This window comes from Gymnodraco acuticeps, unplaced genomic scaffold (genome assembly GCF_902827175.1).
Source record: "Gymnodraco acuticeps unplaced genomic scaffold, fGymAcu1.1, whole genome shotgun sequence".
Taxonomy (NCBI): Eukaryota; Metazoa; Chordata; class Actinopteri; order Perciformes; family Bathydraconidae; genus Gymnodraco; species Gymnodraco acuticeps.
In genome coordinates this window covers 439,007-463,375 of record NW_022989894.1, presented here as the reverse complement: position 1 = coordinate 463,375, position 24,369 = coordinate 439,007, and the positions used below count along the sequence as shown (strand labels likewise).

Genomic DNA, 24,369 nt, shown 5'->3' with positions numbered 1-24,369 from the left:
TATAGCCTTAACATCTCTCCGCAGCCAAAGCTATGTCAAGACAGGAATGCAGGCTCCACACTTCACTGCAGACAGAAAAAAAAAACTGCGGAGACATTCAAGGTTTTTCATGTTTAATAGGTTACTCACTCAAATTTAAGCCAGTTATTCAGTCACCCTTGTTTGCACTCAATACTCTAGCTTTCTTTCTTTATCTGATTATGGATTTTCTTGCCATGGTTTGCAACATTTAACCTTTGATCCCATTTCTAAACTCCTAAATCTGCCACAAAATGTCATACCGGCACATCTGCTCTAATTGTACACACTCTGAAATCTTATTTCTCCAAAGTCTGACTTCATGAAACCATGTCCTGAAGAGAAAAAGAAAACATCGCTCTCGTTCTCTCGCTCCATGCCCTGATGTCACTGGAAAACCGTTCTTCAGTTGCTAAGAGACGGGGAAAGAGAAAATATTTGGGTTGTATTTGTGGTTTGAAAAAAGAGGACATTTTAACTATATCAAATGGACAAAAGCACTTTCATCGTTGTTTTTAAAGTACAGAGAGTAATTGGAACTGTGCAGAGCTATTGTTTTTTATGTGCAATGGGCACAGCGAAGGCCTGGCAAATAAAATAAAAGAATAATATAAACGTGGGACAACAACAGTTTGCTTAGATTAAGAGGTCATCCTGTTTTAAATGCATATGTTTGTGTATGCTTATGTGGCCTTAAAGTCTGTGGCTGCTCTGTGTTTATCATGTTCTATGAACTGAAACTGTGATGGAACACCAAGCAGAACAACAGGGTGATGGAAATGCATCATGTGGAAGCTTTATATTTCAAAGGGTTGGTGACTTGCACAAGCTCAGCTACAAGATTGATCAGAGATGTTGCTTTTAACAACCACTTTCCCTCCAGAGACACTCCTGTCCTTTTTGTATCATTGAGAACAATTAAAAGAGAAAAATGTGAAGCATATAAAACATAACAAAACAGTGCCTTGCATGCTTAAACACAGCAGGAAGATACAGACTCTTAAATACTGCAAAATGTTTATAACTAATGGCACAACAAGTTAAACCTGTGACTAAAGCTTTCTGAATGTAATGTGAAATGTTAAGCTCGAAGGCAGCAGTTCTAAAGCTTTCAAGCACAAAGCAGATTCAGTATCATTTCACTAATAATGTTATTAGTTCATTACTTTTTATTGATTAGCTTAAGAATATTTTCCTGCAAACTTAGAATTTGCCTCTGAGCCGAGTGAAACCCATTCCTCCTTTAACTAAAGAAGTATTTTATAGGTTGGCCAAATATATTTGCACTGCAGAGATGGAGAAAGCAGGACGAAAAAAGAGTTGCAGATGTCAGCAACTGGCCAAGTGATTCATCAACGAGATTGTTTTACAAACTCAGCGGGAGATTTTATAGAACGCAACAATTAGAAAGAGAGACAGGGAATGACAGAAGTCTGTAGAATAGGATTTTATACAACTTTATTGTCCAAAAAGTAATAAACTAAATACACAATAAGTGAAAAACACCTTTAAGGTAATAAAGCCTCGCTGATTGCCTGCGGGATAAATCACTTTCTTAGAGGTTCCTTGTAGCTAGAGGGAGAAAAAGCTCCTACTAGAGTTTACAAGACATTCTGGGCTTTAAAAAAGGTTTTTCTTGTGTGGAATGTTAGCAAAGCTAGCAAGAATTTTATCATAGTTCGAAGGTTTTTATACACATTTACAAAGACTCGAAATAAATAAAAAAATGGGATGTGAAAGACTCAACACAATGAGCAAGGCGACCCTGCACCAGACCATAAGAGCTCTGAAAGTCTTATAACAGGTTATTGTTGTATAGAATTTCCAGTTTGCTCAGAATATGGCCTCCACCAACCTCAGCTGATACAACAACCTTTATGAAGCTGAGCATATTTGCTCATTAAATACATCAACTGCCTGTTTATCCATCAAACATGCTAATCCTCTTATGTTGATATTGATTTGAGTTCAAGTTCCCTGACAAAGAATTGTCATCGTAATGAGGAACCACACATATAATGTTATATAAGTGTTGTATGTGGTGTGTCCAAAATGGGAATAAAATAAAAACATAGAGATACATATTGATCATGTGTCTACGTGCAAAGCTTAAGGGTTGTATTGTATAAAGCACAAGAAAGAGAAACGGAGTGAGGCTGTGAGATTGAGTAAAGGAAAAGTGTAGGCTGGCTGCGGCAGGAAGGAAAAGAAGGGGAGGTAGTGCATGTGTTTCTACTTTAGTATGCGCGTCAAGCAGGGCTGAAATTAGTTGTGATTTACTGGAATGTGCTGCTTACCGCTCTCTGCTCCAAAACAGAAAAGGAGCAAAGGAGAATCTAAAATGCTCCTTCTCCTTCCCTTTTAGATCTTTGCTGATGAAGATGTGCTTGTTATTGAGGCAGTGTTTTCACATCTAGACATATTTTTGGTAGTCTTGATGTAAATGTGAACTCAAAGAAAGAAAAGGCACTAACAGTCGCCCCATTAAGTAACAATTCCAAATGATCTCGTATTCATGCACTTGAGTAAAACCACACAGCAGGTCTGCGTGTATTTTCTGCACCTCCTTTGAAACGCCTGTTTTCAGCTTCTGCTCACGATTACTCAAAGTTGTTGACTGTGACCTCTCTCCGATGTATGCCTGCCTGCCTGCATGTGTGTGTGCACACGTTCAGTATGTTCCTGAGACTTTGAATCCTAAAACCTGTGAAAAACAGTAAGTAATGCAAATGTTCAGTCAGGCAGCAGAAAGCTGTCTCCCCACAGTCCATTAAACCCGTGAGCTGCGGCCCGCATGGACTCTGGCCGAGTTATTGACTGTCTGGCCTGCAGGCTCCTCTTCCCCCAGGCCGATCAATTTGCTCGTCTGGGTCAACCAATGGTTCCACGAGTCCTCCATCCACAATCATCCGCAGCAACATTAATGATCGATCCTCTGTATCCTACCTCCTCCCATGATCATATCTGCCAAATCATTTCATCTTTTTAGCCACCACTTCCTGTAGTTCTATGCATGTTGTTTGATTGACATAGTTATCAACCTGTAGTTTTTTTTTTCTCTTTGCTTCGCTGCTCCCCCCCCCCCCCCCCCCTCTATCTTCTTTAACCTCTTGTCTTCCCCTTTACTCCTTCTACAAATTTCACCGCCGTTTTCCACAAATTGTTCTGCTACTTTACTCTTACTCCACTCGTCATCCTTCCACTCGCCTGCATTGACCTCCTCTCCTGCTTGTAGAGCGCTTGATCAGTTCACCAGAGACCAGTTAACCATACTCCTGCCTCACGGCCCTGGGGGAAGGCGGCATGTCTCAGCCAGGTTAGTGACAACATGAGCCAGATCCTGCGCACCAAGTGGGACCTGAATAAATGTCTGACATTTGAAACAGTGATTTGATTTATTGTACTCGACAAAGCCTCGGCATCAAAAGGTCAGATGGTAATTGGTGGGACCAGTATCGGGTTTTTTTACATTTAATACTTGAACTGGAAAGGAAATCTTAGAAGTATTGTAAAATAGGGGGCATAGCGAGGCACTAAACACTAATTTCAATCTGATTATACCGTAATGTTACCTATTCATCACCTCAAACAAAAAATGTTTTAGTTTTGTATTTGATGAAAAGTTCTGCCTCTAAGTCACAAGAAATTCTGACATGACATTTCAGTGGCCTCATCATTTATCCTTAAAGCAAACACCTCCCCGGACGGCTCACCACTTCCTCACTCTGCAGAGCTCTCAGTCATTAAACATGTCTCCCAATCACCTCTACGCATCACCAGGAGAAGAGCTTATTAGCCTAAACTAACAGCTAGTGTAAAGATCAAATTGATCGTCAGATGAGAGAATGTGTGAGACTCAGGGTGTCTCGGAGAACTCTAAAGCTTTGCAAAAGATTATATAATCTCACCTCTTATTTAATGAGATCTCAAGATTTCTGTCAATCATTGTTAAGGTGTTAGACTTTATTCTATGATTAAGTAAAACATGGGTTATAATGCCAAGTAGTTTTTTTTTATTTAAGTTTGCTGTTAAAAAGAGAAAAAACAGACATTGAATGATGCTGATGTGCGTGACAAGTGTTTTTCCTGATCATTGTGTACGATAGAAGAGCTCTATTTTAGTCTACGAAAGGCACTGATGATATTTGCATAGCGCCGGAAAGAGTGGCATTAAGTCTGAGGCAGGATGTTGGGTAGAGGAGACAGGCAGAAGATGAACTGTCTGCCAACCTCCCTGAGAGAGTGGAGCAGAGGGGCCAGACGGGACATAAAGCGAATGAACCACACACACAAAAAATAACCATGAATACACTTAAACACCTTCACGTTCCTTCCCTTCAGTGTCGAATTCATCAAACCAACAACATTTCCTGCTGACACAGAAGTAGCAGTCGCGGTTGCAAGGAGTAGTTCATCTGTTTTTTTATACAGTTGTCTTTCTTGATAAATCTGCTAATTAAGCTTTACAAAATGCGCATTACAGTGGTGAGTTGATCATCAGATAATACAAGACAAATAAAAGTGGAAATTGGAACCATCGAGTTTTTATTGCTTCAAAACTACTAGCATTATTATGAATAAGTGGCTGCTGATTCATTTTTGTATTCTTCAAATAATCATTGGAGCACTACAATTATGCCAATAATAATATAATTCCGTATGTTGATGACAACGGATGAGAAGTTCTGTATGAATTGTACCTAAATACTTTACACACATCACATACACAGGCTGCTGGTCGCTTAAATCATTTTCATCAGGGCTTAAACGCAGCGACTATAATGTTTACCACTTTTTGAATATTCTTTTCAAGATTTTAGAAGTTCCGTTATATAACTTTAGCAGACATGATAGAATCCAGTATCTCTGCCTTGTCTCTTTCTCCCAGAAGTTGTTCATACAGATTTGTTTAACTTCTTTTAGAACAAAAACATAGTCATTCAAACGTTGTTCATATGTTAATTCATTTTTAGTGGTATTTCTTTGCAAAACGAGTGGGATAGTGACACACAGTTCTCTTTCACAAGGTGTAATAATTGCCTGAAACTAAAATCACGCTTTTGAAAGTTTCTTTAATGATTAAGTGCAAGGAAACGCTTGATGAAAACCCCCATTGCAGTCTTGGCATTTCAAAGTTTTGGAAAGTTGCCTTTCTTTGCACGTCAATCTAGCCTCCACTAGACTTACAAAGCCTGATGGATGTCACATATTACTTTTGTGATTCTTTTTCTAAATGTCTTTATTAAAGAAACCTTGTCCCTGGAGCGTTTCGCTATTGGAGTGGTGAGAGCTCATAATATATAACTGCACCATCCCAGGTTAGATTCCAGCCTTGGAACCTTTGTTGCATGTCATAATACTCTCACCATTTTCTCTGCTCTTGAGAAGCTGTACTAAATAGTCCAATATCTACGTTTTCTTTGATTCTCACTCAAGTAGATGCACTTATGGCCTTTTCTAAGAAAAGTACTCTTGAGTTCTTGTTCATTGTTTTGGTAAAAAAAAATTGTCTGCCAACACATAAGATTCAAAATTAGGAGGTGTTTGGTACCCGCAAGAGCACCAAAAGTAAAGACTCGGGAGGTGGGGAAGGTGCCATTGGCCTGTACTGATTGGCATTGTGGCCGGTTTGATCCCATCACTAGAAGTTCTTTATTTTATTGTTGAAAAGGGCCAAGATTTATTTCCTTTGCAAATCACGTCCACCTGCACAATTTCCTGATGTAAAAAGCATTGAAAGAGTTGAGGGGGGTTAGGGAGCAAAGGTTCACTGGCTGAGGCAGATAATAGGTTGCCTCCACGGTGCCAGGGCGACTAATCCCCTGGACCATATGTCAGCAGCTCGTGGAGCCCAGAGCCAGCACAGCAAAAGGACAGAGCTATGCAGGACAGGAATACACAGACATACTGTGCATCCACATGTAAGCAGGCATTGGGCTTTTGGATGTTTAGTTGAGTAAATGTTATATCAGTAGATGATGGGTTACTGTTTGTGTCTAGTTGTGAACAGTCATAGTATTTACAGAAGAGTGTGGCAAGTCACCGGGACCAGAACAGGAGAAACAGTGCATTTTTTTATCAAACTAAAGATGTGTTTTTGGGAGAACAGAGGGGAAGGGTGGAGGCTGTAGGCCATTTTGGGGCCAGTGTGACATAGACGGGCGTTCAAGCTTCTTCTACATCACAATTAAGCTTTCTTATACCTTCTCTCAATCCAGGAGACAGCAGCGACCTCAAGGAGGAGGAGGAGTAGGAGGAGGTGGAGGGGGCGGAGGAGTGAAGAACCAACCTCAGCTGATACAACAACAGTCCCCACAGCATCAGAGGGATCTAACCCAACAACAATGTCAAAACCAACAGCAGCAGAATATACCGGAACAGGGAGATAACAGAAACTGTAGTGCCGGTCGGCCGCCGCGCCAGTACCAGGGGGGGCATGGGCAGCGCCAGGGAGGACCCCCGCACCACGGATACAGCCAGAACAGGCGCTGGCACCACAATCAGAAAGTTCAGGGATACGGACAGACGAACGTTACAGGGGACAAAGGAGTACCCCCGAGAACAACCAAAGACAAACAGACTGAGAATGTAAAACCAGGTGAGGAGCAGATCAGTGCACCTCAAGACTTCAGAAGTCCCACTGAATCCCCCAGACCTGAGTCCGCACCAAACACAAATGCTTTCCCACAACCGACAGTTAAAAAGGAATCTCCCAACCCACCAGGAAGTAGAAAGGCAAGCGAGGGCCAGTCGGAGCGGCCCAAAATCGACTTGCTGCAGTCGTCAAAGGAGAGGCTGAGGAGGAGACTAAAGGACAAGGTACGGAAAAGCTGCTTAGGCCCTGTCAGTCAGTCTTAGGGCAATCAGGACTAATGTATCCGTGCACACACACGCCACCATTTAGTTGTATAATTACTTTCATTATGTCCACACACACGCATACACTGTCATTTATGGATAGACAGTACAGTAGACGCATAGTTTTGTTGCACTGCCTTGCTTTAGTCATTCGTCTGCTTGGTTATTAAGCATTCATGATGACACACCCAGACTGTCAGGGAGGGGTGAACATGTTCTCGCTAAGGAGGTGAAGAAACAAAAGCAGCATTAGCGTAACAGTTTCTGATGTGTGAACTAAACTGGCGAGTCAGCCAACTGTGTTGCTGCCCTCAGCTCCGTCTCCCTCCTCTCACTCATTACTACCAGGGGTGGTTTGATTTGACAGCGCGGCACCACACAGCAGGGAGGAGAGGAAAGAATGAACAAGCAGTGGTGTCAGTGATACAATGAATCTAATGTCGGAATGATAGGCAACAAAAGACCTAGAAACTAGGCTAGAAACAAAATTATAAAATGGGGGTTCTCTTCCACAATATATCAAAACATGTTAGCTGTGCACCAGAGACACTAAAGTATACACAACAAATGTTTAAATAAGCTAATCGTAACTAATGTTGAAGTACTTTTCATCAGCACAAATATCAGCCTTGGATAACTGGACTTAAACTCACACTGTACATTTTACATATATATTCCATTTGATATTTAATATTACATTCCTTACACACTTAGTGTATATATAATATCCTGCTTTATATTTTGTTACTTTAAATTTGTATTTCAAGATGTATATTTTCTACTTTTTTAATGCTATTTTAAATTCTATGAGATATTTACATTTTGGATTGTTTCTTTCTAGTCTTTTAATTCCTCTAATGTACAACGCGAAACATTTCCCAAATTGGAATCAATAAAGTACTTCTCATCTTATCTACCCACTGTAAATATTCATTTCAAGTCGGCATATAATGAAATCACTAAATAAATGTTCCTAGCTTGTGGTCAAACCAACAGTAAATTGAAATTGAAACTTGCCACTCACGACTTTTCCATCTCCCCCTCAGGAAGAGGCTGGTGTGGAGGCGTCGGGCCCCGGCTCACAGAGCATGGACCGGCTGGTGGAGCTCCTCAACAGCATGAGGAGCAACAGCAGCGGGGTGGAGCAGCAGCTGGCCTCCTTCATGGAGGAGGCGCAGAATTCGGCGCGGTGCGAGGAGACCCTGGCTCAGGTGGTCAGCACCCTCTACTCCAAAGCTGTGTCGGACAGGAGCTTCGCCGCCACAGCCGCCAAGCTCTGTGACAAGATGGCGCTGTTCATGGTGGAGGGGACCAAGTTCAGATCTCTGCTGCTCAACATGCTGCAGGTGAGAGGGAGGGAATGGGTTAGCTGCTCAAGCTTTTCTGTTAGATATTTCAGAATAACTTACTCATTCATTTCATGGACCTGACTTGATTTTCTTCAATGATCACCCATAACTAATTTAGCTCGATTTAGTCGATGCAATTTTCTTTGAAGTAGTTATTAAACTAGCTTAGTTACCTTTCACAAAGATGCAGTTTGACAAAGATAGCTGTACGATAAAAAAGACGCTAGGACAAATTAGTTTAACGGTACCATGGTATTTGTCCATGAGTGAGTAATTAAAAGCCCAAAATACAGATTGTTGTGTCTTTTAGACCTACTCCCATCCATTTTTCAGTAAGTCTGCCATAGTCTTGTTCAGTAGCCTCATACCCACTTAGTTTTATGAGGAAGCACTTTCAGGTGGAAGCCAACTGTGTGTGTGATGTTGTAAATGTCAGTGGGCAAAGTTTCTAATCTAAACACCCAGGGGAGAGAGACAGCCCCCCCCCATCCCTTCACCGTCCGCCCTTCGTCCTTCCACTCAACTGCACAGTTCCAGTCTTGCACCCATGATGAAAACATCCTCTCAGCCGTTATATATTTCCATGCCTCTCTCCCCCTCCTCGTCCCTCATGAGCTCTCTATTACCGCGCTCCCCCGTCTTATCGCCTCCCCTCACCCAGAACCACACGGGCCAGTGCCTCTCTACTTCTCCCTGCACACTTCCACTCTCTCTTTCTTAGCATTCTCCTCCTTTTCGCCCCTTCCTCTGTCACGAGTCAGACGAAAGCTGCCAGAGTGGTAGACGCTGTAAAAGTAGTCAAGACGAACACGCTGTTTTCAGAAAACATCCGAGGTCTAAATGTTAACCCACCTGCTGCCTTTACCCTTCTTTCACTCCTACTCCTGTTTCATTTCCAGCAGATGCTCTTTTTGACTGCTATCCCACACTCTTGTTTTTTCTCCTTCCCTCAGTTTTTCCATTTCTTTAGATGTAGTGATTGTTTTCCCTGACCCAGCAGTAGTAAATCCCACCGTAATTATTTTACCCTCTTTCTCTGCTTTATTATTTCCCCCCCTTTTTCACAGCTCTGTGGTCAGATCCTCTTTGTTTATTTCTCACTTTAATCCCCACTTCCCAGGCAGCCTGGACCCCCTCCTGGTCTTTGACATTTTGGCTTTTTGCTTTTAAACATTTTAAAAGTGGGTTCATAAAGGCCATAATTAATGATGTTGCTCCCAGAGCCCTGGATCTCAATATGGGGGCAATTAGTCTGGCTCTATAAAAAGTGTTTGAAAAAAAGGCATCAGGGATGATGCTTTCATTAAACATGGTCTGTTGCCTATGAAATATCCTATTTATGTAAAGCTGAGGAGAGCATTTGGCCTTTTTTTGTTCCCTGATGCTTCCGTCACCTTCCTCATCATCGTTTCCTTTGTTGGTTCATTCAAGGACGCATATTCTGTGTATGTCTGTGTACAAACAGACCTTCGGCGGTGTTGTACGAGTATGTGAGAGTACAAGCCGCCAGTTTCTCTAGTGCACTTCAGTACGGGCAGTACACTCTGGAAAAGCAGAGTGAGTTCCTCTGAGTGAATACAGTTTCAGTTTAACCTGCCGTATAACATCTTTAAAAGTGCGCATTAGGCATTAACCCATATTAGCCCCAACACTTTTACAGCACTGACACAGTTCACTACCCTTCACTTTCAAACCAAATTAACATATTCTCCTCTACTCCTGGCAGAAAATGAAATCCATGGATTTGTTTAATGTGTTTTTCAACCGCTTTTTGGCTTGAAGTACTTCAAGCTGCGAGGTTAATATGTGTGCCACCTACAAAAAACCCCATCAGGGAGATAACAAAGATGTTAATGGTGATTATCACCACTGCTGATGAATTTAAGGGACACTTAAATATCCACCTACCTGCTGCGGCCTACTTCTACAGCTACTACAAAAGCTGCATAGCCTGTAGAGTTTCAGGGTATTTTCAAATGTTATATCCATCTGTCTTTTCTTTCTCCTCAGAGGGACTTTGCCCGTCGAGAGGAGCTCCAGCAGTCGGATGTGGAGAGGTGGTTAGGTTTCATCACCTTCTTGTGTGAGGTGTTTGGCACCATGAGGAGCAGCTCTGCGGACCCTTTCAGAGTGCTGGTGTGTCCCATCTACACCTGCCTACGAGAGGTCTGTATCCAGATCTGTAATTTATTACAAGTATGTTTATTTACCAATTAATCAACTCATCTGCTGGTTCCAGTAAGAGGAACGTTTCCAGCCGTGTCTGTTTATCTTGTCTGTTGCGATCGGAACATGTAGCAAGTTTCCTGTTTTTGGCCAGACCCTGTCTAGACTCGATACACCACTGTGGGGTTTGGTAAGTGGTTTAAACAGAGAGGACATCATCACTTCCAAGAAAATGCTTGCCTCAAGGTCCATTTCTCATCAGCTGCTCGTGTTCTCTTGACTTAGACACACTCCTTTGGTGACCATGGAAACCAAATGGGGAGCCACAGCAGACGCGGTGCGATACAGAAGTGGTTAAAGGCAGATGGGATATTGAAAGGGGAAGCGAGTGAGGATGGGGGGGAGGGAGAAAGAGAAGAGGTAAGAGGAAGCTGAGAAGCCTGTGGTCAGGTTGACAGTTACTGCGGAGGAAGTTCACTGACAGCACGACAGGTAGCAGAGAGAGGAGAAGGAGAGGGGAGATGACATGACAGGGGCTGGGAGAGAAAAATATTTTTAATGTGGAGTTTTCAGAGAGAGAAGAGATAATGGCAGGTTTTCAGACACGTGCAAGGTAGTTTCACCGCCCACGTCCACACCTCTGCCCGTCTGGCACGCAACACACACCCAGCGTCTCGCTAACAAACAATCAACACACAACCAATGCCATCCACACCCTGTCTGAGCGTATGCCCAGAATAATCATTATCTCAGCTTGTTAGAGGACTCTCCACAACATGACCGAGGGTGTGGACGTACAGTGTAACACACCTCCGTATTCCAGCGTCAGCGGTGTCACACCTATGTGGCAAAATTATTTCTAATAACATCTCCATGCCCATGAGCTATTGTTACCCATTTTTAGCCGTCTGTTTTTTTTGTCTCTCCTGTCGTAACATGTAGAGGTCAGATTCTGTTACAAGCTATGTGCCATAATGTGTGCATATGAGAGTACTCATGTGTGTGTATGTGTGTGTGGCGGTGCATTTTGCAGCAGCTGTCCTGTGTAGTTATAGCCTGCAGAACAGGATTAGGTAACAGCTAAGGTGTGTAAGAAAGTGTTTAAAGTGTACATGACAGCTGTTCATATAGATGGGGCAGGTCAGTGAGCGGTGATCTGAGCCATTCAACACTCACAGGCCAAAAGTGTTTTTTTATATGTGCACAATCCACATAGATGCACTAAGTAAGGTAATCCTTTACTAAGTGTCAAAGCAAACATGTCAATTATAGAGTTTAGATACACCTACACTGGCATAGATATTTACCCAGACCATTGTGGTAAAGTATGTAGGAAGGCAAGATGAATGATTACAGCTTCTTTTTATGATAAAAATTACTAAAGGAGTAATCCAACATTCCTTTATTAAGGGGGAACAGACCTGAACAGCCGAATAGTCATGGCACATCAGAAGGCAGGTAGCAGGGCGCTCACATTAACATAAAAAACGATTTTCCTGAAGCATGTGGCACAGTGGTTTGCAGGTGCACACTGCAGAAAGCATGCTGCTGTCTGCTGGTGACCACAGGGCTATTTATATTGTTTCTTGGTATCCTTCCTTAAAGTCAGCATGGGCCCTCACGGTTTTCGACTATTAACTTAAAATGTTTCAATCATTCTTCAAATAAACTGTAAATACTGAGCATCATGTTATTGTAAGTGTTTTAGTTTGTAGTGGTTTTTTTGTCGAGCAGTTAGTGAAGTACATAACTAGGGTGATGTGTAATGTTACTAAGGGAAGTTTCTCCTTCTGATGCTTCTGTTGCTATGCAACTATTGGAAGCAGTTAAAGTAGTCATAATTCTAACTTTGAGCGCTCTGCATGTCATTAGTACTCTGATGAAACATGTTTTTGTCTAAGCACTCGTCCATCATTTACTTTTCTTTTAGCCAGCATATTTCAAAATATACATGAGTGAATTCAAGCACAATGAAGCTTTCGCTGAATATTTAAATAAATATGAATGTTGTTCTAGCTGACTTCACTGAGTCATTCAAGTTGTTGTTGGATTTATATTTTCCATTCTGCGCTACAAGATGATCACGGCTGTACTAGTTCTTCTAGCTTTTCATCTTCCAGATAAAATATGTTTTGAATGAAAATACTGTAAATGGAACACAGACTCCCAGCGCTTCCCCTTGCAGAGTTTTTGTTTCTCTGTGATGTAACTAACCAGAGATCTGTCTGCTTCAGCTTCAGCACAGAGACTTTGTGCTTTAAGTAGTCTCTCAGAGAAGTTGTTTTCCTGCAGCTGTTCCTCTTCTACTTTTAAAAAAAGAGAAGAGGGAAAAGAGAGCTACCTCAATGGCTAGGAGAACCGATTATAGATGAGTATAGATTAGTCCATTTTAAACGTGTTGAGTAACAACGTCCCACTGGGCTCCCTGGAGAACTCATTATGAGCCTATCCTGCGTGTCACACGGCTCTCCTGCTCTGGGAAAGACGAGACTGTAGTTCCCACATCAAACAGCCATACTGTCACCACGCCATGCAACTGCCGGGCCTGAATTATAGGTGGAATACCATTAAGCTTACAGCGGGGAAATAAAAGCCAGCTCGCATTAAGTTTGGATTGAAGTATCAGATGGGCTATCCTTGTTTCTTTTTTTAGTTACAAAGAATCAGAAACAATTTCCATGTCTTTGTTTTCATATCTGTTTTGCTCTCAAAGCATGCATATCATCAAAGTTAAGTAGTATGAAGTACAAATGGTCAAATCAGAAACTATTGGATGGGTTATTTGTCTGTATCAATCAAGCTTGTAGTTTAGTTTCATATAAGTACATTTAAAGAACATTTTGTGCATGCATAGTAGGGCTTCTCAATTAATCGTATTTTAATCGCAATTACGATTATGGCTTGCAACGATTACAAGTTGTCGTAACAAGTTGTTTTTTTTATTGGATTTTCAGTTGAATTATACTTAAAGTTCAGGGTAATCAACTGTTAAAAAACATACTGTTAAAAAAAAAATTCTCCAATAAATTGATGTTTTCAAAGTAAATGGATAATCGTTTTTAATAATCGTGATATCAATTATTGACCCAAATAATCGAGGTTATGATTTTTGCCATAATCGAGCAGCCCTAATGCATAGTCATTGTTACATTGTGATTGTTATACATAATTATGAAAAATATTGATTAGAGCCACTTAAAATCACCTTGTAATGACTAGGGATGGGTATCGTTTGAAATGTATCGATTCCGGTTCTGCTTATCGATTCCGGTTCTTATCGATTCCCTGTTTCGATTCCAAAATTGTAAAAGAAAGAGGTCAAACGTTTAGATAACAAAAATATCTTTATTATTTTAAGCTTTAACTGACATTTTTACAAATAAAAAATATACATGCAATACAAATGTATTGCACAATAGCTGTGCTTTATTTGAACTGAGCTATGCCTGTGGCCAGCTATTCACAGGCATTACACTTTGCCTTTTCTTTTTCTTTTTTAGTGTAGTGGAGCCTCACTTCAGAGCGTTTACCGCGACCCATCTTTGGTGTTATGAAGTGACTGAGCTCGTGAACTGTCTACGGGAGGGCGGGGGGAGCCTCGCTGCGGGGCAACTGTGGACCTCTGTCGCCGCAACTTACATGATGCCGTTTAAAAAAAATGAAGGGCGGTGCCGGCCGTCAGCGAATCGAGCCGGCCGTCAACGGCCCGCTGACGACCGGCCGTTCTGTGATTCTCCAGAACACACGGATGGCCAGTCCGCCCTTACCCTGGCTGTATTCCACCGGGTCACCGCGGAGCAGACGGACCCGCTGGAATACAGGGTCTACCGCGTTTAGGAACCGTTAAGCAGAACCGAAATTGTGTATTTTGTATGGGTACCCGGTACCCGGCATTTTCTTATCGGTTCTCATCTGGAACCGAGTTTCGGTTCCCAACCCTAGTAACGACAGACTGCTTCGAAACAAGTTCTCTTTCACTAGTTTCCCCATAACTGTGCCTGCATTTATACTTTATTTTGCTCATTGCGCAGCAGTTCTACTCATTAAAGGTTTATTTAGATATCAAAACAGCAACAAAAAAACATCCCCTCCCTCCCTCCCTGTTACTTCCTTTCCCTCCTTCAGGATAATCAAAGTAGCACTTTGTTAAACCGACTGGTAGGAGTAAAACGAGGAGTATTCTGTATACAGTCATCTGGCACTAGATGTGCACGGCTTCCGTTCTCGATGTCTATAGGAGGCTCTCTGTGGGTCTGTCTCCCTTTGTGGCCATCGCTCCCTGCATTGTTTGAAAGTGCCAGTTATATGCCCATCTGTGCATGGGGCCAGAGGAGGGGGTGGAAAGCCAGCTAGCATGTTTACCAGCTTCACAGTTTGTTTTTGGCTGCGCTGTTTGTGTGCACGCGGATATACAGTGTGCACAGAGCCAGCCTTGATGTCTGACGGTTAGCTAGCTTGCCAGGATGAAAGCCTGGCGTGTTGTCTTCCAAGATTTCAAATGTTAATGTAGAAAAATATTTACGATTAGGTCTTCTTTTTTCCTTCTCTTGTGAACTGATGAACACACACTTGCATTTGCTTAATCTCCTACTGTGGCCTACATCCAAATATATACACATTTTTATAAATCTGCCTTGTTGCTGTGCGGCTCTTTGCTTCGCAGTGTTCCAGTATATTCAAATATGATCTGCTCTTGTCCCTTATAGCTATTGGAGTCCACTGATGTGAAGGAAGATGCAGTGCTGTGCTGTTCAATGGAGGTATGGTTCCACACACACACACAGGTACTACTCGTGTTTTTGTTTCAAGCAAAAGGCTGATTTGAATTTAAGTGCCAGGCAAGAAATGAAATGCAGTAAAACATCTGAACAAATGTATGTGAAAAAGAAAAGATCCAGCCTATATGAAACCCATGTTTCATTTGAATGTTCCTTTAATGCGCAGTACATGCTGCAGAGGTCCACAGTATGCACAATCTCAAACCCATATCTTTGATATTCCATGGTCGTCTCCCGAGGGTTATGAATAATAAAGTAGTGTGGGTGAATGTAAGTAGAACTATGGATTTAATCAGACTTGGGTCGTGGTAGAAGAACTGAAATCTCTCAGCAGCAATGATAAGAAAACAATAAAAAGAGGCGAAACAACAGAAAGCGCAAAGATAGGTGGCTAACAATTCCCAGATGCTCACAAACACATTCCTCGCAGTTTTGATGGCTCTCTCTCTCTCTCACACTCTCACACACACACACTCTCCATGGCCACAGGGTGTGTGAACTCTCCTGTCTGACTGCATCTACAGTAACAAGGTGCCAGACGTTGTGTTTTGCTCTCTGTAAGCGACACACACACTTCCTCTGACCTCCTCCCTCCCTCTCCTCGTCTCTCCACCAGCTCCAGAGTATGGGGCGCCTCCTGGAGGAGCAGCTCCCTGAGATGATGACGGAGCTCCTGGCCGCCGTCAGGGACAAGATGCTGAGCCCGGGCGAGTCGCCGCTGACCCGCTCTCTCCTCATGGAGGTCATCGAGCTGCACGCGCACCACTGGAACCCCCTGGAGGCCCTCACCACCCAATACTACAACCGCACCATCCAGAAGCTCACCACCTCCACTGCCTAGGTGCCAGAGAGGAGAACCCCCCCTCTGTTGCCCCCGGAAACATTTTCCATTTGAGCATCAATGTGCTCTTCCACTTTTACCAAAACATAGGAATTTAACACTCTAAATAAATACATGCTTTACGTTTTTTTATACATTTCACTAATTTCTCCAAGATGGGTGACCACTACCGCGAAAAAGAAAACAATCACTAAACAGGACCCCTGATCCATCAAGGCAACACTACATGGCGTGGCGTTCAAACAATGAAAAGCGTATTTGACACACAACAGCAGCGTATATGTGGCCAGTAGGGGCCACTGAGGGATATCGAGGGGGGGGGGGAGACAACAGAGGGGTCACACAGGGGAGAGGAGGAGAGGGCAGCAGCAGCAGCGTGCCCGTAGGGAATAGAGAGATTCGTACCCAAAGATGAATGGAGGAGAGGGGGGTCAGGGTAGTCCGTGTCAGTCTCTTCATTGTGCTCATTTGCCCACCGCCCTCCCCCTTCTCTGTCTCATTCTCCCCCCCTCCTCTGTCTCTCCCTCAGCCCCTGGGGTCTGTGTGGCTGATAAAAGAGAGAGAGAGGAGGAGGAGGCGGCAGGGAGCAGACACGGTGCTGTCTGTCTGGGACCGGGTCAAAGGGCCTCACTGTGGAGCTCCCACAGCTCCTCCCCCCCTTTGTCTCCCCCAGCCCCACACCCCCCAGCAGGAAGCCTTTCTGTGGGGGTGAGACAGCGGGCCTGCTGGGCCTGGCTGGGCGGAGGATAAGGATCAGGCTGGCTGGAGCTGGGTGGCAGATGGCTGCTTGAGCCCATGTGAGACGACACACCCCTCTGGCACCCTGCCCCCCCCCCCCCCCCAGCCCCAGGGGGGCGAGCATTAGAAAAGCATTAAAACAAAAACACTGCTGTCTGATATTTCTTTTGTTTGGTCCTACAGAGAATGGCCTCTTCCACTCTGTGTAGCTGTGCATGTACATGCTTTGTTCACCACATCTTTGATATTGTTGTTATATTATTTTTTTAATCATTTAGTGTTTTTGTAAAGTCTTGTTTTTACGATGAAATGTATGAGATGGTAGCGGTAGGCCTTATTGCACAGATTTGATTTGTTTGCACTGTTTTACTTTTTCATTCAAAAAGAGGCAAAAGTTTGAATTGGGATCAGATTCATATTGAGATCTCAGTAGAGACGACTGGGTTCAGCATAGTGAGGGATTGTAGTATGTTTTAATGGACTGGTGGCCTTGTCGTTTATCCATCTTTATAGGAGCTCTCGTGTTCAGCAGAGGGGAACAAATGTTGGACTTATATAAACCGTTATGTTGCTGAAGAAAAAATCAGTTGAAGAGAACAAAAAAGGATGTCCAAATTACACTAAAAAGAGCATGGCACAAAGAGAAGTGAAATGCTTCTTTCAAAAAAGATTCTCCTACTCAAGCCATTCTTTGCAGTGGACATTTTGCAAGTGTTTAACATTGACTGTATTTGCTTTGATTTCCAGGAAAATGACTTAACGTGTATTTGAAGATGACACTGAGGAAAAGAAGAAATGTTGTTGTATGACCTCATTAGCTAGTCTTATGTGACCCTTATTCCAGCTACTGTGGAAATTATGATATCGACGTACCAAGCCAATCATGTACCATTTGTAAATGGGCTTTATATATAATCTGCTTACAGTATATTTACAAGTATTTAAAACCATTGGGATCGAGGAGGACAGTGCAACCGAGATGTTACACACAGGAAGACTGTGGTTGTGTGGCTAGAGTTTGGCATTTCCATGCATTTGTTTCAGGAAATAGCTCTTTGTTTTGGGAGTCGTCACACACACACACACTCACACACACACACACACACACACACATCCATACTTAGTTTCCCATTGAATCTCTGTGGGCAGTTTTAAGTGTTTTTTATATAATTGTCTCTGTCTTGCATCAAGAATTAAGATCCTGTGTGGTAGAAACACAACCCAGAAGATGAGTTAGATGAAAGGTGAATAATGCTCACAAATGTTTTTCTGAGGTGCAGCCTAATCGTCTGTAAGTGTGTGTCTGCTTAAGGAGTTATTTGTTTTATTGTCTTTGTTTTGTTTCTAGGTTTCTATTTAAATTATATTTAGCTCATTTATATATATTTCCCATCTGGTGGGTTTTTTCAAGACATGAAACCGTTGTGATACCTAGCTTGCTGTGTAAGTGTGGTATTACCGTGTTTTAGCAAATGAAAAAAAGACCCACGGTGAGTTTTCATTATGCAAAGAGCGACTGGCTCTCACAGCAGATGGGGGCGGGTGGGGATCGCCCCCCTCGTCTGTGGCTCTGGAGTCCCACCCCGCGTGCCCTTAGACCCCTCTGCTCGGGTCACATGACTTACTCGACGATTGAATGAGACACCCCTTCATTTGCATATTCTCTGAATATTGAAAAGCTGTAGATTGGCAATAGTGGGTCATCTTGTGAACTCTTGTTTGTTTTTCTAAGCAACTGAAAAAAATAAACTAACAGGAAAAAAATGATGTGAAGAATCAAACTGTGGTGTGTTTTTCTGTCTGCTCACTTTCAGCACCATCACATGGCCGTCGGCGTGGCATCATAAAGATATTCAGACATCGCAAAGGAAACAATGGTGCACACGCTGCTTCCTCTGCCATTAACAGATTGACTGCGTAACTAATGCTAGCACCCCAGTAGGCCATTAAACTAACAATTCATACATGTGCACACTGGAACTGCTCATTTACATGTCCTCGCCTTTACATGGTCACACATTAAACAGAGCACACTTCAGAATTTGAACAGCAGCACGTCCTTGGCCGGTGATTTGCCTTTGGTTGGCCTGACACATGCCTGGGGCTCCCCGACTGCGGGGCGTCCCAACGGAAGATCTCTGTGCCGGGGTTGCCATCCCACTGAGGACCCCGTCTCTAGAACCTATAGGAAGTCCTTCATCACTCGCCCACATCAATCAACATAATCCCAAGCGTCAGAGTATTTAAATCCATTTGACAGTATGAACCACACTTTAAATATTCTCCATCAACACTGAGAAGCTTTGTTTTCTTTTGCTTAGTTGTGCCCTTGACAGAGATGGATTAATGATGATGGTTTCGTTTCGGCTATCATTATAAGCTTATTTTAACCACACTACAAACAGGGACAATAGGGAAGATATTCCCCATTGTCACTAAAGTATATACAGTATAAGAGCAACCCATGCAGCAAAAAGAGCGTAAAGAAAGATTCAGCAGCTGTAGTGGAAGAAGAGAGGGAGGGATAGTGGAATAAATGTAGGAGGAGATGAAGTGAGAGAACATATAGATATATACAGAAATGGCTGGATCTTGGGACAGTGTGGGAGAAGCCTATTGAGGAATAAAGGCAAATAGTGGAAGAAAGACAGCCAGCCCCGACTGACAATTAGCATCACGGTTCATTTGGCTCTGTGCAGTGGGGACAGACAGTTGAACGTTAGCCCTGAGGAGGAAAGTCTCGCTGGCTGAGCTGCTGGAGCCCAAACTGGTGAGAGACAGTAGCCGTGGTGCCAGCATAAAATCAGATCACATTACAACAGCATGATGTTATTTGTCTGAGAGAAAAGAGACACAATAAGGGGGAAATTAATAGTCAAAAAAGGAGTCTGAGTGATCAAGTCTATATGGATTGATGTAGAATGTTTTCATTTATGTCGATTTTTTGGGAAAAGACATACACTACAACATAGTATAGTATGTCGAAAATATGAGAACAATCGATATAGTATAGTATGTTGATAAAATGAGAACAAATAGCATAGTTTAGTTTGACGAAAATATCAGAAAAAAATTGCATGGTAAATTATGTAAAAAATATCAGATGTATAGTATGTCGAAAATATAAGGAAACGCACCGATACATGTTGAAAAATGTAAAATAAAAATACTTAGTTTATAATGTGGAAAATACGAGAAACAATGACAAAGTATAGTCAAAAATATCAGAGAAATATCAGAAGAAATAAAAACAGCATATTATACAAAAGTTATACAAAGTGAGTAGGCTGTCGAAAATATGAGGAAAAACAAGATGGTATAGTATGTCGGAAAAAAACATGGTACTGTATAGTATGTTGAAAACATCAGTACTACCTGCCTACGTGTGTGTGCGCGCGTTTCCACACTGATTCAGAAGCATCCATTGTTTTAGCCAGACAAAAGCCGGCTGCATATCGGCTTGCCATGATGACGAACCAACCTTCTTCAAGTGCCAGTACATCCTGTGTTCAAGCATCTTCTGTTGTCTGATGGCTCACAGTGTTTTTTTAGACTTTTGTGTTTGTGCCCTCCGTCTGGAGAGTCTTGCTGTGTTTGATCAGCACACAAAGAAACTAGAGGAGAGTGCTGCAGAATGTATGGTTTGGTCCGAGGGGGACAGAGGTCAGATATTGTGTAAAACAAAGTAGATTTAAAACACACAGAAACATCCCCAGATGTTTTCCTGCTGTACGTTTGCTGTGGGAGAAATCAATATCTGTGGGCTACCAAGTGGTTTTAGCTCGCTCTCTTGACCTTCCATCTCAGAAGCAGCTACTGCACTGGAGTTTATTCTGCTGCCCAAAAAACAGATTGCATCTCATCTATATTTGGAAGCAGACATTTTAGTTCTACCGATTCTTATGTGGATCTCTGGACTATATTTATTCAATAAGAGTTCGTATTGGTGTCCCTATTTTTTTTGGCTACATCTAATTTAAATCTATGTGTAATATACATCTACATATCTTTATATTTTGCCATGTATTCCATAAAATACCACACATTTTTCATGATTTGGAAAATACATAATGCCAGTTTCTGGCATTATCTGATTTAATTATGGCATACAGTAAAATACTTTGATGTTTTGATGACTTGAATATGTTTTGTAAACACATTTGTTGTTATACTATTACTTTTTATGACATTTTATGATAATTCTTGTGTCTTTTTTCGACATACTATACTAGGACTTTTTTAAGGCATTCTTTAATGATGACCTATACTAAAACATTTCGTATTCTCATGTCTGAGACAAACTCTACTGTGTCTTTTTATAGCACTTTTTATACAAGATACCTTCTACAAAATTCTACCTATCCAGTCAAAGTTATTTGTATTTGGCTCCTTTGGGTGTTGTGTCTGTCAAAATGACATTTTTGGAGGAAAAGTCAAACGTGATCTGAACCAGAGCGGAAACTGGACAGCTGCATTCCTGCTTCCTGTACTGGCAGTGGAGGAATTGATGTCATGACCTGCTCACTTCCTGAATTAACTGTTTCAGTGCCCCTTTTGGTAAAGCACCTGCTGAGTCACTAAATCAACCAAATTAGATGTTGGTATTGCTTTCTGGAAATGGTTACGGTTGGGTGTATTCATTTAGGGGGGAAAGGGATTAATAAGAAACGTCAGACTCCTAGGTTTGCAACTCTTATCAATTTAAGGTGAGGAGACATAAGATAAACCTTTATTGATCCCTGAAAGGAAATGCAGGTGTTAAAGCAGAAACAGGATTCAAGTTGAAACACAGGATAGGACAGGTACAAAATCTCAAAAGGATAAATAAGAATAAAGAATGTAAATAACAGTATGAAATATAATATCAACAATAGAATTGGCTGTTTCATTTTATAAGTGATTATTAAAACATAATAATGTCTTTAAGTGCAAGTCCAGAGTAGGTTCATACTATGCAAATCTACGGTGGTTGTTACATTTATAGTTTTTATGTGGGGGTCAGTCTTGGATGCTGAACGTGCTCCTCATGTTCCCTTGCTCCGCATGAAGGGGGTAGGGGGAAGGAGGATGAAAGAGTCCAGCTTCCACCTCGTAATCAACATCAAGGCCAAACTATTTCTTAAATGCAAAAAAGTACCAAGCATCTATTCTAGACAGATACTTTTCTCTTAAGGAAGAGTAGAACATGCTCACAGCGAGGTGCCAGCATGCTGAGATTTAACAGATATAGTGTGTGTCATGTGATCATTTGAAATAAATGACAGCTTCCAGGGGAATCCAAGTCAATGCAGCTTTGTCGATTACAATTCTGCAGTTTTTGAAAAAGTCTATAAATGTTTTCAATAGCTCCCATATCATGGGACCTCTTGACTCCAAATTCCTACACTGGACCAGTCACTCTCGGATGTGTTCCTGGTAAAAGCTCACACAACATATTTTTTCTGCAGCAAATCACACACTTTCATGTCTGCCAGTGACAGGTCCTTAAACAGCTTGTTTTTAGGTGAGGAAACATGACGTCTTTGTTGTTCATGAGCATGTTTGCAGTGTTATGACTGGTAAAGTGTGCTGCAGTTGGTTTTCTCACTTTGTTGCTGCTGCCAGCAACACGACACACACACACACACACACACACACACACACACACACACACACACACATGCATGCAGCCAACATCAACATACAGACCTTCATACAGGGAGGGGAGAGCAAGGGGGAATTAAAACAAATTAAGATAAGAGGAGAATCAATAGTTAAAGTACAGAGAAAACAAACCTAACTTCAGATCATTGTCCTCTCTGCCTTTTGTCTCTCTTACAAGGTTCATCTCAGCTAAATGCTGCAATTTATTAAGATTGTGGTGTGTGTGTGTGTGTGTGTGTGTGTGTGTGTGTGTGTGTGTGTGTGTGTGTGTGTGTGTGTGTGTGTGTGTGTGTGTGTGTGTGTGTGTGTGTGTGTGTGTGTGTGTGTGTGTGTGTGTGTGTGTGTGTGTGTGTGTGTGTGTGTGTGTGTGTGTGTGTGTGTGTGTGTGTGTGTGTGTGTGTGTGTGTGTGTGTGTGTGTGTGTGTGTATCATTTCCGAGCTTGACCAGACCAGCCACCCAGAAGTGTGTCTTCCTTTGTGGCTGACAAGCTAGCGTGAGCAAAGCTTCCGCTGTGAGCTGCACTGAGTGGCTGATCACTCAAGCAGAAATCAACAAACACACACACATTACACACACAAACTTCAACATAATTACAGATGAGAAGGGACATGAGCAGCCTCAGTGGAGGCTCTGCTGCTAACTGGAGCAGAGGTGAACACACACACACACACACTGCAGTTGTCGGAGGTCGTTGGAAGTGTCCGTAGACAAGCAGTGGGAAGTAACACCTGATGTCTTTGTTGCCAGGCTCCCGCCTAGCGACTGTCATTGTGGCAACCCGCTGCGATGTGCTCGACCCTGTTGCTAGGCAACCTGAACTTCTGTGACGGAGAGTCAGAAAGTTCTGCGGTGAGAGCGAAACTGAAAGACAGAGAACTGAAGAGAAACATAGAATAAAAACATTAAGAGGTGTATGAAGGTCTGTGGACAGCTTATCACACAGAGCAGTGAATCTCACAAACTTAAGGTAAAAGAAAGAGTTTCTTCACCAAAAACTGCTGCTTTCACAGACCCACAGCCCCGCGTGCCAGCAGTCCTTTGATTTGTGAGGTGCCATGCTGTGCAAAGCGCATTTCCAGTATACTGTGTGTGTAAACACACACATAAAAGAGCTCAGCACCCAGCCGGTGGATCACATGGACTACAAGGTAAAGCTTTGTCTACGTCCCTGCAGACTCTCAAAACACACACACACACTGACACACCACACACACACACACACACACACACACACACACACACACACACACACACACACACACACACAACACACACAACACAGTCCCAATACACAAACACATTTCATCTACACAACCTGCATCTCACAGCCTGTTTCGTAAAAAAAACAAAACATGATAAATAGGGCAATTTATCTAAAAAATAATGAATATCTTTGGGCTACAACTAATGAATAGAATAGAATTGGAGGATGAAACCCTCTTTAATGGGCACACATACATGCACACAGCACACACAGGGACATTTGACCTCTGCATTTAACCCATCCTAGTACTAGGAGCAGTGTAACGCTTCTAGTACCGACTATTTTCATTACCAAATCTGTGCCTAAAAAATTACTTAAAAGATAAATTGATTATCAAAATTGTTACCGATTAATATTATGCCAACACATTGTTCCAGCTTATGATATGATTAATTGGTGATAAAGATTGTTATCAATTAGTTTTGTTGTGGGTTTGACTCATCAAATTACTACAGCAGAACTGTATTTTAGTTTATATAATTAAACAAATGTTTATATTACAGCCCAGTGCGCAGTGTTACATTTTCTAAAGACGAAAGCAGATCTTCAGACCTCAGTTCTGTTTTATTTAACTTCTAAGATGTGTTTAAATAAATAAGCTTGAACAACAGTTGTCATGGTAAAAGAGATGGTTATTAGTGTGTCCTCAAATAAAATAGAAAATGTGTAGGTTTGGTTTAATCGAAACAGATATGAGACAAGTCTTAGATGGT

The 24,369-nt window shown here is 42.1% G+C and overlaps 1 protein-coding gene and 1 long non-coding RNA gene across 3 annotated transcripts in view; one reads left to right on the top strand and one right to left on the bottom strand.

Moving 5' to 3' along the window:
* ctif (CBP80/20-dependent translation initiation factor) overlaps nucleotides 1-18,529 on the top strand; it is a 51,791-nt gene extending 33,262 nt beyond the window's left edge. The window contains exons 9-14 of one of the 2 annotated variants that reach the window (XM_034204010.1): nucleotides 3,254-3,334; nucleotides 6,237-6,837; nucleotides 7,923-8,222; nucleotides 10,236-10,391; nucleotides 15,098-15,151; nucleotides 15,786-18,529. In XM_034204010.1, the coding sequence (XP_034059901.1) occupies nucleotides 3,254-3,334; nucleotides 6,237-6,837; nucleotides 7,923-8,222; nucleotides 10,236-10,391; nucleotides 15,098-15,151; nucleotides 15,786-16,010 (1,417 nt within the window). In that variant the 3' untranslated portion in view covers nucleotides 16,011-18,529. The remainder of the gene's footprint in view (nucleotides 1-3,253; nucleotides 3,335-6,236; nucleotides 6,838-7,922; nucleotides 8,223-10,235; nucleotides 10,392-15,097; nucleotides 15,152-15,785) is intronic. The other variant, XM_034204019.1, reaches the window with a different exon arrangement.
* On the bottom strand, nucleotides 100-8,038 carry LOC117538385. The gene is made up of 2 exons (XR_004567844.1): nucleotides 7,901-8,038; nucleotides 100-430 (listed from the first exon to the last, which is right to left on the bottom strand). It is a non-coding gene; the product is annotated as an uncharacterized LOC117538385 (long non-coding RNA).
* Nucleotides 18,530-24,369: the final 5,840 nt, after the last annotated feature.